Raw genomic sequence first — 21,263 nt, forward strand, 5'->3', positions numbered from 1 at the left:
CTGGGGACATGATATGTAACAGCACTACTGAGGACATGATATGTAACTGGCACTACTGAGGACATGATATGTAACTGGGACTACTGAGGACATGATATGCAGGCTCGGACTGGCCTGGCGGGGAACCGGGAGATTCCCCGGTGGGCCCCATTCAATCGTAACCCCTCCCACTTTTCAAAGGGGGAGGGGCCGCCTGCCGTCTGCTGCTGTGGGGCCTGGCCGCCGGGCAGAAGTTGAAGCTACTGTGCTGTGCTGTGGCCTGTGTGAGTGTACGTGTACTGTACCTCGGTCGCGCGGCATGTTGTGGGTGGCGTTGAGGCGCAGGGCGGGCTGAGCCTGCCCTGCGGTGATTGACACAGCCAGGTCACGTCACAGCAGGCGGGCATCATCGGCGGACGGCGCCGGCGGAGTAGCGCACAGACAGTGCGTCACGTGACTGCGTGCGTGTTGACGTCACACGCCGGCCGACGCCACGCCGCCCAGGCCCAGACGTCCACACTCCGCAGCCGCCCCGCCCGCCGCATCATCAGGACAGGTGTCTCAGTCAGTGTGTCACCAGACTGTGGACCTGCCCGCGCTTTCTTCCCGCGCTTGCTTCCCGCGCTTGCTTCCCGCGCTCAGCCTCTATCTGCAGGCAGCCTCAGCCAGCCTGCACCAGATTCAATCTGGTCCTGGGCAGAAACCCGTGACCAGACTCCCGCCAGAACTAGTGCCACCCGCCCACCAGCACTATAAATAGCAGCACCCACCGCAGCAGGGGCTCACTCACAACAACGCGTGACCTGGCTGCTGGCTTCAAGATCAAGTGCTGTGCTGCTGCCTTCAACCTTGGGTGAGTGACTGCCTGGCACTGGCAGACTGTCACTGGCTACTAGCTTTTTTTTTTAATTACAGTCTGAATTAATGGCCTGGTGCTGCTGTTAATTTTATGGTTTTTTAATTACAGCAGAGAGAGCAGTTAGAGAGATATTTAGTAAGCTTGCCCCCCTGTCTGCCTAGCCTAGGTAGGGAAGGTCACTGGCTGGCTCAGCCTCAGACCTCAGTCTGTTCTGTTGTGTCTATGGTGTAGTCAGTGTGCTTGATATTGGTGCTTTAGACATTGTCAAACCTAGCTGTTGTTAACTGTATGCAGTATGAGTCAAGAAGATACAGTTTTGTAATTCCTGGCTGCTAAACAAATTTACATTTATTATGATGATTGATCTGGTCACTGGTGCTGTAGCCAGCAGGGGCTATCTGACTTGGCTCAGCCAAGTCAGATAGTCCCTGCTGGCTGCAGCACCGCACCAGATCAAACAACTAGGTTGATTAGACTTTAATGGTGCGTGCTTTTAAGGGATTAGCTAGGTTACTAGGTAGCCAGGCTCAGCAGCAGGTATTTAACTGCCACTGCAATGTTGCCCCCCTTTCTTGTCAGTGGCACTGTGACTAACCAATGCTCTGCCAGTCTGCCCACACAGTGAGACAGAATCTGTTTCATTGCAGATCCAGCATCTCCAATTTGGAGAAATTAAAGATGCTGGATCTGAAATGAAACCGATTCTGTCATTGTGAATTTACCAACTGGAAAGGGGTCCACTCTATGGGGCTTATTTATTAATGAGACCCCATGGTGACAGTGAGTACATGTCACGGTGTGTGTGTAAAGTGCTTTCATTGTGTGTGCTGTGCCGTATTAGTGCTTTGACTTGATGGGCAGGCAGTTGACCAAGGGCGGGGCCCCATTATAACCCTATGGGCCCAACGCACTGCATACCTGAAATAGCCTTAAGAGATAAATGCAAGGGGGATAAGGAGAGATAAACGTCCAGCCAATCACCTGCTAACTGCCATGTTACAGCCTGAGCCTGTGTTCGAAAAAAATCATTAAGGAGCTGATTGGCTGGACGTTTATCTCTCCTTATCCCCCTTGCATTTATCTCTTGTTAAGGCTTAATACATCTGCCTATGTTTTTTTTAAACCCATCATTTGAAACCTATGTTGATGGGTCTACGACACTATACAACTAGGGTTACCACCTAGTCCCTTTAATTCCGGACACATGTTAATTACACAGGTTCGGTGGAAGTTTAAAATCAGGTGAAGTGGAGTCTTGAAGTCAGCCAGCCACAGAACCTGTGTAATTAATATGTGTCCGGAATTAAAGGGACTAGGTGGTAACCCTATATACAACAAATGTTTTTAAGTGATTTTGAATACTTTTTTATTCCCTGGCCTGAAGTCATCTGAAATTTCAGTGTCATAGATTAGAAAGTTATCATGCTGAATCTCCCTTTATGAATCTCTGGCCCAATCTCTCCGTGTGTAGGGCCCTAAGATTGTTTTATCTTTGCTCATACATGGTACATTTTAGCAGGTATCAATTAAACATCACAAGCCTCTGCCAGCCTCCTCATCCAGCAGCCTCATCCGGCCTCTGCCAGCCTCCTCATCCAGCAGCCTCATCCGGCCTCTGCCAGCCTCCTCATCCAGCAGCCTCATCCGCCCTCTGCCAGCCTCCTCATCCAGCAGCCTCATCCGGCTTCTGCCAGCCTCCTCATCCAGCAGCCTCATCCGGCCTCTGCCAGCCTCCTGCGGCCTCTGCCATTCTGGTTTACACGGTGACTTCTGGTATGTGTGTAAATTGCAGTTGAATAGGGAATGATCTGAATGATTACATGTTTCAACCTCCTAAACATTCTGATTTCTATTTTCAGCTGGACAATCCTACTTTTTGGGAAGCATCACAAGCCTCTGCCAGCCTCCTCATCCAGCAGCCTCATCCGGCCTCTGCCAGCCTCCTCATCCAGCAGCCTCATCCGGCCTCTGCCAGCCTCCTCATCCAGCCTCCTCATCCGGCCTCATCCAGCCTCCTCATCCGGCCTCATCCAGCAGCCTCATCCGGCCTCTGCCAGCCTCATCCGGCCTCTGCCAGCCTCCTGCGGCCTCTGCCATTCTGGCTTACACGGTGACTTCTGGTATGTGTGTAAATTGCAGTTGAATAGGGAATGATCTGAATGATTACATGTTTCAACCTCCTAAACATTCTGATTTCTATTTTCAGCTGGACAATCCTAATTTTTGGGAAGCATCACAAGCCTCTGCCAGCCTCCTCATCCAGCAGCCTCATCCGGCCTCTGCCAGCCTCCTCATCCAGCAGCCTCATCCGGCCTCTGCCAGCCTCCTGCGGCCTCTGCCATTCTGGTTTACACGGTGACTTCTGGTATGTGTGTAAATTGCAGTTGAATAGGGAATGATTTGAATGATTACATGTTTCAACCTCCTAAACATTCTGATTTCTATTTTCAGCTGGACAATCCTACTTTTTGGGAAGCATTACAAGCCTCTGCCAGCCTACTCATCCAGCAGCCTCATCCGGCCTCTCCAGCCTCCTCATCCAGCCTCCTCATCCGCCCTCTGCCAGCCTCCTCATCCAGCAGCCTCATCCGGCCTCTGCCAGCCTCCTCATCCAGCCTCCTCATCCGGCCTCATCCAGCAGCCTCATCCGGCCTCTGCCAGCCTCCTGCGGCCTCTGCCATTCTGGTTTACACGGTGACTTCTGGTATGTGTGTAAATTGCAGTTGAATAGGGAATGATCTGAATGATTACATGTTTCAACCTCCTAAACATTCTGATTTCTATTTTCAGCTGGACAATCCTAATTTTTGGGAAGCATCACAAGCCTCTGCCAGCCTCCTCATCCAGCAGCCTCATCCGGCCTCTGCCAGCCTCCTCATCCAGCAGCCTCATCCGGCCTCTGCCAGCTTCCTCATCCAGCAGCCTCATCCGGCCTCTGCCAGCCTCCTCATCCAGCAGCCTCATCCGGCCTCTGCCAGCCTCCTGCGGCCTCTGCCATTCTGGTTTACACGGTGACTTCTGGTATGTGTGTAAATTGCAGTTGAATAGGGAATGATTTGAATGATTACATGTTTCAACCTCCTAAACATTCTGATTTCTATTTTCAGCTGGACAATCCTACTTTTTGGGAAGCATCACAAGCCTCTGCCAGCCTCCTCATCCAGCAGCCTCATCCGGCCTCTCCAGCCTCCTCATCCAGCAGCCTCATCCGCCCTCTGCCAGCCTCCTCATCCAGCAGCCTCATCCGGCCTCTGCCAGCCTCCTCATCCAGCCTCCTCATCCGGCCTCATCCAGCAGCCTCATCCGGCCTCTGCCAGCCTCCTGCGGCCTCTGCCATTCTGGTTTACACGGTGACTTCTGGTATGTGTGTAAATTGCAGTTGAATAGGGAATGATCTGAATGATTACATGTTTCAACCTCCTAAACATTCTGATTTCTATTTTCAGCTGGACAATCCTAATTTTTGGGAAGCATCACAAGCCTCTGCCAGCCTCCTCATCCGGCCTCTGCCAGCCTCCTCATCCTGCAGCCTCATTCGGCCTCTGCCAGCCTCCTCATCCAGCAGCCTCATCCGGCCTCTGCCAGCCTCCTCATCCAGCAGCCTCATCCGGCCTCTGCCAGCCTCCTCATCCAGCAGCCTCATCCGGCCTCTGCCAGCCTCCTCATCCAGCAGCCTCATCCGGCCTCTGCCAGCCTCCTCATCCAGCAGCCTCATCCGGCCTCTGCCAGCCTCCTCATCCAGCAGCCTCATCCGGCCTCTGCCAGCCTCCTCATCCAGCAGCCTCATCCGGCCTCTGCCAGCCTCCTCATCCAGCCTCCTCATCCGGCCTCATCCAGCAGCCTCATCCGGCCTCTGCCAGCCTCCTGCGGCCTCTGCCATTCTGGTTTACACGGTGACTTCTGGTATGTGTGTAAATTGCAGTTGAATAGGGAATGATCTGAATGATTACATGTTTCAACCTCCTAAACATTCTGATTTCTATTTTCAGCTGGACAATCCTAATTTTTGGGAAGCATCACAAGCCTCTGCCAGCCTCCTCATCCAGCAGCCTCATCCGGCCTCTGCCAGCCTCCTCATCCGGCCTCTGCCAGCCTCCTCATCCAGCAGCCTCATCCGGCCTCTGCCAGCCTCCTCATCCAGCAGCCTCATCCGGCCTCTGCCAGCCTCCTCATCCAGCAGCCTCATCCGGCCTCTGCCAGCCTCCTCATCCAGCAGCCTCATCCGGCCTCTGCCAGCCTCCTCATCCAGCAGCCTCATCCGGCCTCTGCCAGCCTCCTCATCCAGCAGCCTCATCCGGCCTCTGCCAGCCTCCTCATCCAGCAGCCTCATCCGGCCTCTGCCAGCCTCCTCATCCTGCTTCTTCTGGACTCATCCAGCCTGGGTTACACCTCTGGTATGTATCATGTCTCAATCATGTTTTTGTAAAATATCAAAAGCTTATTGGTTGGTACTTTTTCCATTTCATAACTGTAATGTTAGCTATAAAATGGTATGGTTTGGCTGCTTTTTTTTCCCACCAATAGTGAATGGCAACACCATCAACATATATTTTATGCGATCCTGTGACCCGTATAGGTTCAGTGCAGTTTATAGGGGGATTGGCTGCCACTTCCGTTCTCCCCCAGTCAGGGACTTATTATAATCTGTGCTCAGTACACATTTGTTTGTAAAATGTCAAAGCATGTGCACTGAAGGCGGGGCTGGGGCAGATGTAACATGTGCAGAGTTAAATTTGGATGTTTTCTTTTTGTTTCCGTGCAGGGTAAATACTGGCTTTTTTTTACACACTCATTTTATATTACAGTTTCAGCACACCCCACCTGAAGTGCACATGGTTTTGGCCATTTTACGAACAAATTTGGACTGCGATCAGATCAGAATTAGGACCTAAGTTCTGTTTTGCATAACATGAATTGAGGGTGCCATGTGACATTTATTGTTGCAGCAGAGCAGTACATTGTGGCATATTGTTAACTTGGGCCACTACAATGTGACATAATATACTTGAGCACTGTGGTATAATGTAACCAGGGCACTATTATGGTACATAACCATTATGGTTTATAAAATAGGGCACAACTATACTGCATTAATTAAGTAAATTTTGTCAAGATAAGTTGCTCTAGAAGGAGGAAGGGGTGATGTGGATATTTAGAAGATATATAAAGAATTAGTTAATGGGGGATAGCATTGGATATCTGTCAGTGTATCTACATATGTCCTATTTCATATGACAAATAACACTGTTTGTATTCTTGCTAGGCACTATAAAATGTGTTCAAAGAAAAGTTCTTCACAAGACAAAGAGGAATTGGCAAAAAAGAAAAAATATAAAAGTGGCTCTGTAAAAAGACTGCAGGCTTCACAAAAGAGTCTTAAAGAAGCAGGACATGCACCAGGCCAACTGAAGCTATGGCAGCCAAAGAACATCTGTGCAGATGCTGCTGGAGAATCAACGGGTCAAAATGTTTCTGAAGGAACAATAGAAAAGGAAGCTGCAGCATCAGTATTAAGTGCCGGTGAAATGCCATCTCTTGAGCCAAGTGAACCTGAATGCTCCGGAGAAAACATCGGTACTGCCAGCGTCACTGAAGCCCAGGCTGAGGATTCAGACGGTTCGACAGACTGTGAGATATCATTTACCATTGTTCCATCTTTATCTGAGAACTGTAATGTTTTTGATGCGCCTGAAGTATCATGCAGTATTTCTGTTAAATTACATTTTATGAAAGCTCATCCTGTGCAGCCATCTTCAGATGCTACCCATACACTGCCATTCCAGGCACATAAGGTCTACTATAGGCATGTACCTGGAGGAAGTGCCATTCAAAGGAAATGGTTGTCTTATTGTCTTGACAGTGAAAAAATGTTTTGTTCCACATGTATGGCATTTTGTGGTAATAGGAAGAGTAATTTTATTATTGGATGGCAGGTTAATAAGGACCATGTTTATGACAGAGTTAGGGAACATGAGGAATCTAACCTGCACCATGTAGCTGTGAATGCATATTTATCTGCTGACAAAAGAAGTGACATCGAAACTTTAATTATTGTAAATTTAGCCAACAAAAAGAGAGAATTAGTACAGCACAATCGCATGGTAATCTGTCGATTGATTGCTATCATACTATACATCGCTAGGCAATGCCTTGCTTATAGGGGGAAGGATGAGGCTGCTCATACATTGTTTGACAGTGAAGTCAACCATGGTAACTTTCTGGAATTGGTTCTACTTCTAGCCAAATTTGATTCTGTCCTTGAAAAACAGATTGAGATAGCAGTAGCAAAAAGCAAGGCCAGGAAAAAACGTCATGAAAGGTCTAAAGGAAGGGGAGGACTCGTAACATTTCTTAGCAAAACAACCATTAACAAATTGATCCTAATAATGGGAAATATGATAAAGGAGAGAATTAGCCACTATGTACAAGATGCTGTGAAATACAGTGTGGAAATGGATAGTACACAGGACATAGGTGTTGTTGAACAATGTAGCATTATTTTAAGGTATACCAAAGATGGTATGGTCTATGAGAGACTCTTTGGTCTGGTTAATGTCCAAAGTACAACAGGTGAAGCCTTATTTTCAGCTCTGAAGGAGAGACTACAGAGGTTTTCATTGACCATAGGTAACGTAATTGGGTGCTCTTTTGATGGTGCTGCTAACATGAGTGGGTGCTACAACGGATTACAGGCACACATCAAAAATGAATCATGTAAGGCTGTGTACACTTGGTGTTATGCACACATTCTAAATTTGGTAATTGTAGATATTACTCAATGTGTCACTACTGTTAAGTCGTTATTTGGGCTTCTGGAGAAAACAGCATGTTTTTTTTCTGAATCCTACAAAAGATTATCTGTGTGGACAGAACAGGTATCCAAACAACGACATGGGCAGGAAAAACTTTCCAGGCTAAAGAAAATTGGTGACACACGCTGGTGGAGTAAACCTAGGGCATTAGGTACAATTTTTGGGTCATCTTTTGATCAATCTAATGAATTGTACAGCATCTTACTTTATTGTCTGGAGTACATTTCACTATCTCCACAGTTTGAAAATAAAATCACTAGTGAGGCAAAGTACTTGCTCCATGCTTGGACAAGATACAAAACACTACTTGTCTCCTTTCTGTTTATGCAGATCTTTGAAATTGTGAGTCCAGTTTCAGACTATCTGCAGACTGCTGGTCTTGATATTTTACAGGCTTGGCGAATGGTTGGCATTGCAAAAAATCAGATTCAGAAGCTTAGACCTTCATTTTCTAAACTCACTACAATAGTAGATTCATTTATTGAAAATATGGATAGTTCTCTTGATAGGCTTTCTGTTAGTGCAGAAGTTGAGAATAGTCTGCCACAAAAAAGGATTAACAAAAAAAAAATGATGCCTGGTGAGTTATGTCAAGATGATCCTATAGCAGACTCCCTTAGAGCTTTTGAAATTAAGACCTTCTATGTTGTACTTGATCAAGCATCTGAGAGTATTGATAGAAGGTTTTCAAAGAATGAAAGTATAATTCGGGATTTAAACTACTTTGACCCTAGGCAGTTTGAGCAAGTGAGGCAGAGAGAGATCCCAACAGAAGCTCTGAAAACAGTCGCTGATTTGGCCGAGGTAGACGTTGTTCTACTTAAAGTTGAGCTGCTTAATTTTGTGGAGAATTATTCCGCGCTTAAAAATCCAGATTCTCCACAGGTAACACATGTTACTGGAGAAGAATACGATGATGAGGACATATTGCCCTTGGATATTAAAAATAATGCATGTGAAAACTGCCTGACCTGTTGCTACAGGCTTTTGTATAATCATAATTTGCACTCTGCTGCATATACAAATCTATTTGTAGTTTACAAAACTCTCCTTACATTAGCTTGTACACAGGTATCTTGTGAAAGAGTTTTTTCTAAACTTAAAATAGTCAAAAATCGACTGAGATCAATGATAGGACAAGAACTGTTAGAATCATTTCTGCTTCTCAATATAGAAAGGGACATAGCAAATAGCTTTGTATGTGATGAGATCATTGACAAATTTGCACACTCTTCTTCCCTCCTCAAAAACCTCCTTCTTTAAGTTTTAGTTGCTGTTCACTAAATACTGCAGCAATACCACTCAAGGATGTGAATGAGGCAGAATATGCGAGTAGTTTCATAGTCACAGTACTGTAGTGCAGTGCAAGTTTCTTTACCGTCCACATGTCTTTTTCAATAAATGTAATGTATACATTTTAGGGGACTTTAGTCACTTATTTGGCCTATTGGGCCATCAGCTGTTGTGACCAATTAGTCAGTTTTCATAATTCAGGGTACTACTGTTGTTACAGGGTAGCAATAAACCTTGTACTCCGACAGGATTTTCATTGCTGGGTTCATGTGTTAGTGGTAGAACAGTCAATGTTCAGTTTTATATAGCTTAGAAACTTTGTACTATTCCAGGAGTTGCATGGAGTCTTAGAATAAAAAGCACCCTAAACTGTAGTCTGGCCAGGCTTTAAATGGCAACAATGCTGTACTTCTTTTTGGTGCATACTGTCCAGTGTCCACGCTGTGTCCTCCTTATTTGTGCAAAGCTGTATTTTTTTTTTTTCCTGGGGAGATTTTCCGGCCTGCAGGTCTCATAGTGATCAGGTACGGAGCATAAGTGTCTTGTTTTTTTCCCATGATCATACTATCACTTTTTATGCGTTACAACGCCTGACCTCTTATATCCGCAGCTTCCTCAAAGTGGTGATATGCGAGTAGTTTCATAGTCTCAGTACTGTAGTGCAGTGCAAGTTTCTTTACCGTCCACATGTCTTTTTCAATAAATGTAATGTATACATTTTAGGGGACTTTTAGTCACTTATTTGGCCTATTGGGCCATCAGCTGTTGTGACCAATTAGTCAGTTTTCATAATTCAGGGTACTACTGTTTGTTACAGGATAGCAATAAACCTTGTACTCCGACAGGATTTTCATTGCTGGGTTCATGTGTTAGTGGTAGAACAGTCAATGTTCAGTTTTATATATAGGTTCTAATCTTATTATTATCCAGGAGTTGCATGCAGTGTTTTATATCAGCCATTCTGTTTTGAAATATGTCAAACAGTGAGATAAAACAGCAATTATGGTTAATGTGTGCTTAAATTCAAATGCTGTCATTTATAATATTTTTGTACCTTTATGTATGTATATGTATATATGTATGTGTGTGTATATGTATGTGTGTGTGTGTGTATATATATGTATATATGTGTATATATATATATATATAGTTGCCGGTATAAATAAAATATTTTATTGATATCCATTTTATCTCTGTAGTTATTTGAACATGTTTGCATGAGTGAAACTGGTCTTGTTTGAAAGGCACATTTAGTTTTAGTTATATACTATGCAATGGGGCTCCTTGGAAATTTAGACACTCCTCTCTGGTCGACTGGCCACGCCCCTTCAAAAAGACCACACCCCTTCGAAAAGACCACGCCCCTTGGTGGGCCCCTATGAGTGCATTCCCCTGTGGGCCCTACATGCCCCAGTCCGACACTGATGATATGTAACAGCACTACTGAGGACATGATATGTAACTGGCACTACTGAGGACATGATATGTAACTGGCACTACTGGGGACATGATATGTAACTGGCACTAAATATGTGCAAGACAATGATTGCTTGGCATTCAAATTCAGTGTCTGAGATTGTACACAAACTTGTTTCATGATTTGAAACCTTGTTTTATGCACATTTAATGTGTTTGTACATCGTAAATGTAAGCTACTGTACCTCAAGATACATCATTGAAATATAAAAATATTCTGAAATACGGAATAATCCATTATCCAAAATTCTTCTGCTCCCAAGCATTTTGGATAAGGGATACTCAACCTGTATTATAATGTTAAATGTCATTGTATGATGCACCTGTTGATTCTGTCCTTCTGAACACAAGGTACCCCTGATGTAGTCCCATATAGGACAAAATGCATTGGGTCTTTGAATTTCAGTTCACACAAAGATATCAAGAACAATAACCCAGAAGGGTGTTTTATTTCACTACTATCTTGTTTTTATGAAAAATGTTATTAGTTTTGGATCATGTTTTGAAGGTACTTTTAGGGCAGTATTCAATGTGAATAATCGCAATGTGCAGCGAATCCTGTTTAGGATTCGCTGCACAGTCGCTGTGTTCCGGAGGGCTGGAGCATTAGCTGCCAGCCTTCAATGCCGCAGGGGCTCGCTGCCCCTGACGGTGAATTTTAACCCCTGCGGCGATCCGGGGGACGGCGGCAGGCAGGGAGATGGAAGCTTCCCTGCCTGCGCCGGACACCTTGGGGCAGAAGCAGGGCTCCCGGGGACACAGGCAGCAGAAGCTGCCCCCCGGGAGAGCTCGCTGGGGACTGGGGTAGGGAGCCGCTGCACTGCTCCCGCTTGTGCATATGTAATGAGCGGGAGCAGTGTGAAGTGAATATATGAATATTTATTGAGCAGCTCCCTGGCTGTTATGTGTAAAAAGAAAATTAAAATTAAATATTTATACATGTGCAGTAAGCACATAAAAAAAAATAGAATGCCCCTTACTGTTACTGTTTTTTTTTAACACCAAATAATAAAAAAAAAACCTTTATTTTAAAAGATCACAGTTCAGTTCACCATAAAAAGATGGTGATTGCTACACGGTGACAGACGGCGAAAATCACTTAGAAAGCAATTTGCCATCTGATCATTGAATACACTCACGGTGAATCACATTTCAGTAAAAAGATTCACCTTAAAGCAGGAAAATAGCACACATTCGCCGTAGAACATGGCGAATCAGCCTCATTGAATACTGCCCTTAGAATCATCTGTTCAGTTGAAACTGAAACTTTTAATAAATGTATGCTAAATTTTGAATCAGAAAACAAAGGGTGTACATTATCCATTCTTATCCATAAGTGGCAGATTAGCACCTTCCGAATACCCATTTCTAGTACCTATATATATATATATGAATGCCATAACACAGTACAGTACACCAATAATTTTAGGACCGATTTTAATATGTGTAAAATTATAAACATTAACTGTCCATTCCAATACAAAACGTTTTAGCAAGGAGCCTTTAAACTGTTCAGAAGCCTTATTTTACTAACATTGCGCTTACTAGGATATTATATTGTGTATCATCACAAAATTTGAGGAAGTTGCCAAGGTCTCTCCTCCCATCATTTAAGGGTTCAACAAATTATTTTCTTGACGGCTTCCACAATGGCTTCTTTGTCAATCCCAAACATCCTGAGTAGCTCTGCTGGTTTACCGCTACGGGGAACGTGAGACACGGCCAATGACTTCAATGTAATTCCAGGCTCCCCAACCAGGACAGCAGCCACTGCTTCTCCAATGCCACCTAAACAATCAATATACAATATGAGTCTTATGCCCACATAACAAAATGTCATGATTATTGTGCACTTTTAAATGATACGAATGGGTCAAGTCAGCCATTTTGTGGAATCAACCGATACTTATGAAGTAGTGGCTTGTCAATTCATTAGGAAAGAAGCCATTTTGTTCCTCACACCTCATGTCACTAAACACTAGGTAGTTGGTAGGTTGAATATTGGTCCCATACAGGAAATGGCTGTGATACTGGTTGTTGGTGACTCAGCTAATATAACCACTAGAGCGATCTCTATGAGCAATATTATAGACTTTTATAGAAAATAAATGATATATATCAGACTTACCTTCATGGTAATGATCCTCCACTGTTATAACTCGTCCCTTTGTGGCTTTGGCACTGTCAATAATGGTTTTTCTATCCAGTGGTTTAATGGTGAATGGGTCAATGATTCGGATATTTATTTTTTCTAAAAAGAATTGAAGAGACATATTAACAGCTGAGTGGTCTAATTTAACTACGTCAACATGGTTTAACTGGGCAGCATGGTGGCATCATGGATAGCAATACTGTCAAACCGCCAATGCCAGATTACCGGAGGGGCAGGACAAGGGGTAAGTACCCCCAAGCACTTCTCTCTAAGGGTTCCTTTTGGGTAGAGCTGCTGTTCATGGACAATTCTACTCTGCGAGCAGCTGCACTCCAATTAGCAGTGGCAGCTGCTGGTAGAGACTACAGTAGGGTCAGGAGTGAAGTATTAGAAGGCGAACGTCTTGGGTATGGATTTGCTGCGATATTTTAGCAAGCTTTTTGCAAGCAAGCCTTGCACACCAATTTGCAGGCTTGCACAGGGCTCGGTGGCGATAGCCTAATCGCAGGGCTCTGCAAATTCACAGCCCAGTGATCAGGTGTGAATAACCCCCTATATCGGGACACTCCATCAGTGGATTTTGATAAATATGCCACTTGGTGACAAAAATATAAATTGTCGTTACAGTCTTTATTTGTTTTTCTTTTTATTATTCTAGTCTATAACTTGTACCCGTTTTACACAGCCAAATCCCAGATCCGACCCTGTATTTGGAACGCGGTTCCAAGCCAGGTCAGATCCGGGATTTGCCAACCCGCAGTGTAAACGGGAGTGGCAATTGGAGATTACATCATCTCCAAGCGCCGGGACCGCCGTTCACCCCGCTGGGTTCTCTGGGTTCTCTTTTGCCTGCCATGAAATACTATAAGGTCCTGACAAGTGGTCACTGTTTATAGTCTGTGCACAGAAGTATAGATCTAAACGGCGCGCTAGATACAGTACATACAATTTTACTGTGTATTTCTGGACAGTAATTGGGCAGGGATGGTGTTTGCAAGTCAGACACAGGTGACCCGCTGTCAGAGACTGCATCTAAAGACAAAGTTCTGACACTGGCCCATTGGCTCGGTCATTGACATAAAAACACAGCAGCAGCTGCAGGAAATAGGCAGTTGCAAAATCAGGACCTAATTGGAAACTGCATCAAATACTGCTGTTATATACCCGATCCTGATATCCGATTCAATCAGGATCGCATAGTACGGCAAGGCAAACGCATTAGATTTGGACTATATAGTACAGATCTGGATACATCTGTATATAGTTTTGCCAGCACAGTCTATTTTTCTATTCAATTTTGATGCCTTAGCGCCGAACATCTGGATCAAATCGAAATCGAATACGCTCCATTTTTATATGATTTTGCTTATATAAGCAAAATCGAATCGAAAAAATATACCACACCGAACTGTGTGTATGGGGCATTACACAGAACTTATAGTGCCAGCGAAGCACCTGATACAGGTCTAATCTGCACTGTCCTCTGCTGGTATACATTTGTCACAGCAGACGGCAGTGCTAGGAAAGAGGATCTGTTTTCTTCACAGGATTTGCCCTCAATAAATCAAAGCAGGTGATAGCGTACGTGATAGCGTCTACATGCTGGGACTGCGGTGCCATGAACTGGATGATGACTGTGTTGTCCTGCTGTCAGGAGAATAGTGCGGGCAACCAGTGGCGTAACTATCGCCCCGCAGCCCCCGCGGTGGCGGGGAGGCGCTTGGAAGGTGAGGGCGCCGGGGGGCTGCGGGGCTATTGTTACCGTTCCGCTGCGTCTGCCACGGGATCTTTTGCCGGCTCTCCGTCTCCCTGCTCTCCCGGCTCCGTCTGCAATAAAAAAGGTGAAACACAGAAAATGGCTGCCCCCCTTAATGCAGACCGTTTTTGAGGATGCTAGAGGAGGCGGAGGCCTCCTCTAGCATCCTTAAAAACGGTCTGCTGTACGGGGGGCAGCCATTTTCTGAGTGACATGTTTTTTATCACAGCAGGAGCCGGGAGAGCAGGGAGACAGAGACCGGAACGCAGACTGATTCGCCGGCTGAAGGTCCCTGGGCAGACGCAGCGGCACTACGTGCAGGGGGTAAGGGGGGGGGGGGGGGCGCAAAAGGGTTGTTGCGGGGGGGGAGATTTTTCCAAAGTTACGCCACTGCGGGCAACATAACCCTGATATCAGTCTGTGGAACTTGTGCAATTTAAAATGAAAATCAGTTACCTTTCTTAAGCTGCTCTGCCGCAGCAAGCGCCTCATGCAGAGTGACACCGGCTCCGATAACAGTCACCTGGTCATCTTTGGACTGATGGACCACCTAATACACAACAGACACCTATCAGCAGGCAGCAGAACTCAGATAATAGTTGCTGACAGTGGCTTTTTAACAAGCCCATTTTCAACTGCTCCACTAACGGGTATGGATCATAAGGTCACCAGCAAGTAGGTTGACAAGCATTAGGTGGACATGGCTTAAGGTGGACATGACTTAAGGTCGACATGCAGAAAGGCCAACATGACTAAAGGTTGCGTGGGTTAGGTCGACAGGGTCATTATGTCGACATGGGTAAGGTCGACAGTGAAAAAGTCGACATTTTTTGTTGTTGTTTGTTTATTTTTCACCCAAATGTCGACACAGTCAACATAAACACTAAACATGTACCACCGCGTCCCCTCGCATGGCTTGCTATGCTCCGGGCATGATGCCTTGTTACGCTCAGCACACTATTCTATTCTCCCACCATGCCCTGGTGGATGGTAGGGCATGAAATACCTCCTGTCGGCTCAAAAAAACAGTAAAAAGACCCATGTTGACCTTTTGACTGTTGACCTTCCCCATGTCGACCTAATGATCCTGTTGACCTAACCCCTGTTGACCGAAAGTCATGTCGACCTTCCTGCATGTCGACCTAGTGCTGTCGACCTAATGCTTGTCGACCTACTTGGTGGTGACCCAATGACCGTATCCCCCACTAACATCTATTGATACACTGCATTCACACTAGACAATATGCAAGAAAATATTGTAAACAATGGTCGTTATTGTGCGTATCATTTAATACACCATCTAATGTGTATGCACCATCGCTCTCTTCAACTGACTCGAAACATCCTAACCCTAACAATCCCACTAACCCCACTGGCCACACTCCTGCCCCCAAAGCCTGATAATACTAAGTAATTGGGACCACCCACCCTCACATTATAAAGTCTTTACCTTAGCATGTCCGATCTTGAATTCCTCATTGTTGTTGTAAATCACAGCGTTCTCTGGGCGACTGGTCCTTATGAAGCATATTCCCTGTTACAGACATAATTTCCGCTTGTTAGTGTGTGCATTACAATATCTAGTAATTTCACTTAATTACATACACAGGAACTCTTTATAATGAATATAATGTCAGCTATTTAACCCATATACATGGAACAAGTGCCGGACTGGTCTGCTACATGAAAATAAATGAGTAGTGTCCCAGTAGATGCTGAATTAACTGCACCACGCTTTCACAAAAAGACTCATTAACTAATAAAGATAATAATACTTAATGGCCCTACCTTTGTGTTTGCAGCAAGTTCCACTGCTTTCTCTGCAGACACTGCATCGCTCGGGTAAAACACGGTAGCAGTGGGCACAACCCGGAACATGGTCAAATCTTCCAGTCCCATCTGGGATGCTCCGTCCTCCCCTATAAAAAATGACAAACACTGTAATAGCACCTATCTCTTACATAAATATGGTCTGGACTTGTAATTGTGAAGAAGCAGTCTATCCAATTGCTAGGAACCAGTGGTATCGCTGTCAGGAATGGTATCCCTGTTGATATGATGCATTCACAGGAACATTGGTTCAGTGTACAAAATGGCTGCTTTATATAATGGTCTCCTTTGTACAACTTAATGTTTATAAGTGTATATCTCAAAGCTGTCACATTACAAATGGATATTCAAATGTGTCTTTAAACATTTAGGGTGAGATGTACTAAGCCTTGAAAAGTGATCAAATGGAGAGTGGTAAAATCCCAACCAACCAATCAGCTCCTACCTGTCATTTATCAAACCCAGCGTGTGACATGACAGTTAGGAGCTGATTGGATGGTGGTTTATCATTCTCCATTTATCACTTTTCAAGCTTAGTACATACATTTGGCCCTTAGACTCCATGCACCAAGAGATACCTGGAAAACACAGTAACGTGCATTTAATTTGCAGTTACAGCAGTTAAATGCACAAAAGATGCCCAGAATTAGTGCTTACAACTAGGTGCGACTACAAGGGTTGTATAACGTGACTGCAGCAATGAGCAGGAAGGACACATCTGTATATAAAAACCCTGTCAAGATGGTGTACATGATATAGCCATGCTGGATAGTCCCCACAGGGTGAACACTGGGTGATGCAAAGCAAATGCTAAAGACTAAAAGGGGTTATGAAAGGGGAGCAGCGCTGCGAAGGCCATGGGGAGATGGCCATCGTACAGGGCCGCGACTCCCAGAAAATGCTGGGGTACCTTCTACAAACGCCTCCCCCCTCCCCCAGCTGTGAATCAACTTGTGAACAGTCAGCGATGGCTGTGATCGGACGGAGGACTCACACATTTGTACTGCAGACCGTATGCATGCGTGGCCCAGGCTGCAAATTTACAGCCCAGCGAATGGGGCTGAATTAGCCCCTAAATGTATTAAAGCACCACAACTAGCTTAGAATGTTCATTGAAGGCCTTTCATGCTTATTTATTACATACAGAAACACCTCATTCATAGCAAAATGCAGCAGCTGTACACCCTCAGGGGTGGCATTATCAAGTGTATAAAGGGCCTGATTCAGATTGGCTCGCTAGGTAGCGTATATTCGCTGCCCAGCGAGCACCTTAACGCCGGCCGGCTGAATGGCTGCCTCCTGATGTGTTCGCTAACACATCCCCTCGCATGCGGCTGCTAGCAGGAGAAATCATTCGATGTTCACTCACCATCGAATTATTTCCCCTGCCTTCAGTAATAAAAGTCAGTCTGATCTATCCGCCGAGAAGGGGGCGGGTGCTGACGTCATGTGACATCAGCCGCCCACCACAAGCCAGCATCGCATGGGTACGCTTTGTGTTTTCATGGGTGCACCCACTGCTTTAGTGGGCATGTCCAGGAAACGCTGGGGGCATACCCCTGCGGCCACCTGCTGCCCGCCCCACTGGAGCGAATGAGCCGGCAAGTGTGAAAATCGACAAATCCGTTCGCTTATGGGGTATGCACATGTGCAGAAACGTGCAGAAGCAAACCCCGAACATTGGTGCCGAATACTGGCCGCAACGGCCAACCCTGAATCAGCCCCAAAATGTACAGGATTCAATCAAATAAGCAGCACTATTTTGTTGCTAAACTGCTCTAATGTTTAGGGGCCTATTTAATGTTAAGGGGTCTACTTATCATTGTAACGTGGTAATATTTGCCTTTTATAGTTAGGCTTATCATGCCAGCCCTTTAAATCAGGACACTAATGAATTACACAGGTTCTGTGGCTGGCTGACTCCAACCCTGCATTTCCGAGTTGAAGTTGGTTTTAATCATTGATAGAACCTGTAAAATTCAAAAGTGTCTTGGTTTAAAGGAATGGTACGGTAAGACTACTCTTAGTAGAATATGGCCCTTACTATGGTTTCCACGCTCCCCCGAGCCGGAGCGATGTTTTCCTTAGGCGCATGCGCATTTCTGTGCATATGCATACGCTTGCTGAGAGCAGTCAAGGCAAACTGCTAGTTTGCCATCCCGTTCACACCTACCAGTGTGGGCAGGGGGCGTGTGGCAGCGGCGGGGGGGAAACGGCCAATGAAAATGCTGGGTGTTCTAATGGAGATTACGCAGTGACCTGGCTGGCGGGGGTGGGCAGCTGACATCACTGTACACTTTTGTTAAAGAATAACGAAGGATCCAACTGATCTTTCTCAGCTATGCAATCATTCTATGATGCTGGAACGCGTCGCAGTATTGCTGGGGCTATCACTGTGTATGTGGACAACTTTATACACCTGAGCAGAAGGAAGAGTTCGGAGTAATGTGACCTGCTGGGGTTCTATTGTGCAAACTTCAGCTCAGACCAACGTGCTAGTTTTTCCTGCAGAATCCCATTGCAGTGGTTCCGGGTGATAGGTCAAATCTGTCCATGTCGACAGTCAGTAGGTAGGCCCCCATTAGTCAACAGGCAAAAGGTCGACATTGTTGACCTAATGACTGTCAATCTTCATTCTTTCGACTTTATAATCTACACCCGGCAGACAGACACAGGCAGCATGTCATGTCAGAAGCTTACAGAGGACATGCAGATCTACCTGGAGACAGCAGTCTTCTTGTATTTGGAAGCGTGAAGTAAAGAAAGGCAAGAAAACTAAGAGAAAGAAAAATGAAAGAATACGAAAGGAATATGAAAAGGTAGCAGGATGGTACATTTGTCTATATAATCCCATGTGTATGTGTCCTATCAATCAGAAGATGTTGAAAACAATGGGGGTTATTCAGACCTGGTCCCTGGGCTGCGAATTTGCAGGCCGGGCGATTATCGATCAACTGCACATGCGTATAGATTGTAGCGCACATGTGCAAGGCCATCCTGCGTTAAAATCCAGCGTCTTTTTTACTCGCTAGCTGTTAACAAGTTGATTGGCAGGAAGCTGCCGTTTGTGGGTGGTACCCAGCCGTTTTCTGGGAGACTCAGGGAAAATGCAGGCGCACCCAGGCGTTTTCATCAAGGGCATGTGATGTCAGCTCCAGCCGCGATCAACCTGATGTTATGGCAATGGCCAAGTAAGTTATGGGCTACGAACAGACTTCAGAGACCGGGAAAATCTTGTGATGTCGAGTGAGTTGCAAATGGATTTGCAGCTTATCGCTGATTTATCTTTGCAAGGCTTTCGCAGCCTTGCACAGGGTGGGATGACACTCTGGAATTTAGCAGCCCAGCGATCAGGTATCTGAATTGTGTCCACATATAAGCCTCTCCCTAACTGGTAATACTTTTACATAGCAGACCAACAAATAATGGGCGTGATTCTGATTTGGAATTAAAGCAAAAAATCAAGTAACTTTGTATCTGGAACAAACCCTGCTGCAAAGCCTGAGGAGCACATACACTAATATTGTCTCTGTGCATATTGCTGATTCTGTACGTAGCCCCCCAAATGTTAGACAGCTTTATTTTGAAACAGCAATTTACATTTCAGTTACCACGTTACCTCTACCCCACTGCAGTGCAGCATGGTTTGACCACCACTGGTTCTTCTTTTGTCCTGCCAGTGTCATTATGCAAGCCACCATTGCTTACAGTGACAGTCTATTTGCGGCCGCATCACCCACTGGATGTGGCTTTTTGGCGCAGGCGGTCCCAGACATCAGCTGCTGATGCATCCCGGACTGCATGGCTCCGTCTCCTCCTCTAGTTTTATTCTGTCAATCATTTTAGCCAATAGCAACTTAGCGCATCCCTGCTCTGAAAAAGTGAGTCCCCGGTCCTTATTTTCCAGTAATATATGCGCTATGGCGCGTTTTTGCGATACCTGAATATTGAGATTCCTTAACTGCTTAGTGTAACCATAAGGAGGAAAATGTAATCCTCCAAATATGCCATATATTAATACAAATCCCATAGCAAGTTTAGTATGTTAAGACTATAAACATAAAGCTCCAGTATTCAAATAATAGTAATGGCTCAGTAAAAATATATACAGTAGGATTCTTCTATAATAGCATAGTCCAGGAAGAACATATGTTCTATATATTATCTATTAAATAATTTAATAAATTGTCTGTCCTGCACACCAGAGACGTGATAGGCAGCATATCACAAATTTGACAAAAAAAATTCTAAACACGATCACCCTCATTTGTCAGAAAGTAGGAAGTGCTGAATTTCTTATGCACGATTACAAAATGGATTTACAACATTTCCCGCCAAGAAGACGCAAGAACGGAAATGAAGGGGAAAACACAAAAGAGGGACAGGAAGAGATAATACGACAGGAGGAGAGAAATAACTGAGAGAAATCTGTAGTTTTACTACTTCACAAAGGGATGCAGGGCCTTGTACAGTACAGCACTTTACTGACTTATGCCCCATACACACAGTGCAATTAGGGTTTTTAAGGCACCGCACCTTAAAAAGGACATAAATGAATTAGAACAGGTACAGAGAAGGGCGACTATAGGTTAACTAGGCTGCATATGTTTTCACTGGAGAAACGGAGGTTGAGAGGTGATATATTAGTATGTTCAAATACAGGATTAAGAATCATATGGAACTGGGAGATGATTTGTTCACTTATGCCCCTTTCAGACCGCACTTTTAAAACGGTAAATTGCCGTTTTTTTACCGTTTTAAAACGGTAATGTGTGCGGTCTGAAAGGTCCAGTCCCACTTAACCGGTTAGAAAATGCCGTTTTTTCTAACCGGTTAAAATGCAGGGTCCTACCCGTTTCTGAACCGGTATTTTAGCGCAAAAATCGGCTCAGAAACGGTATTTAGGACCCAGCCAATGAGCTGGGTCCTAAATTCAGCACAGTGAATACTTAATGAGCGCTCATTAAGTATTCACAGCACTGGAGCCCCCCCCCCGCGCGTGTCGACGCCCCCCGCGCGCGTGTCGACGCCCCCCCGCGCGTGTCGACGGCCCCCGCGCGTGTCGGCGCCCCCCCGTGTCGACTTACCCCGTGCCGGTATCTCCGT

General features: G+C 45.3%; 1 protein-coding gene across 1 annotated transcript in view; it reads right to left on the bottom strand.

The window, feature by feature from the left end:
* Window positions 1-11,839: 11,839 nt before the first annotated feature.
* The window catches only part of TKT (transketolase), a 38,778-nt gene continuing 29,354 nt past the window's right edge, over window positions 11,840-21,263 (bottom strand). Inside the window, exons 10-14 of the mRNA XM_083156186.1 lie at window positions 16,116-16,246; window positions 15,778-15,861; window positions 14,784-14,877; window positions 12,548-12,670; window positions 11,840-12,207 (exon numbers count right to left, since the gene is read on the bottom strand). Coding sequence (XP_083012312.1) covers window positions 12,038-12,207; window positions 12,548-12,670; window positions 14,784-14,877; window positions 15,778-15,861; window positions 16,116-16,246 — 602 coding nt within the window. The 3' untranslated portion in view covers window positions 11,840-12,037. The remainder of the gene's footprint in view (window positions 12,208-12,547; window positions 12,671-14,783; window positions 14,878-15,777; window positions 15,862-16,115; window positions 16,247-21,263) is intronic.

This window comes from Crinia signifera, chromosome 8, assembly GCF_055691185.1.
Source record: "Crinia signifera chromosome 8, ASM5569118v1, whole genome shotgun sequence".
NCBI classification, from domain to species: Eukaryota; Metazoa; Chordata; class Amphibia; order Anura; family Myobatrachidae; genus Crinia; species Crinia signifera.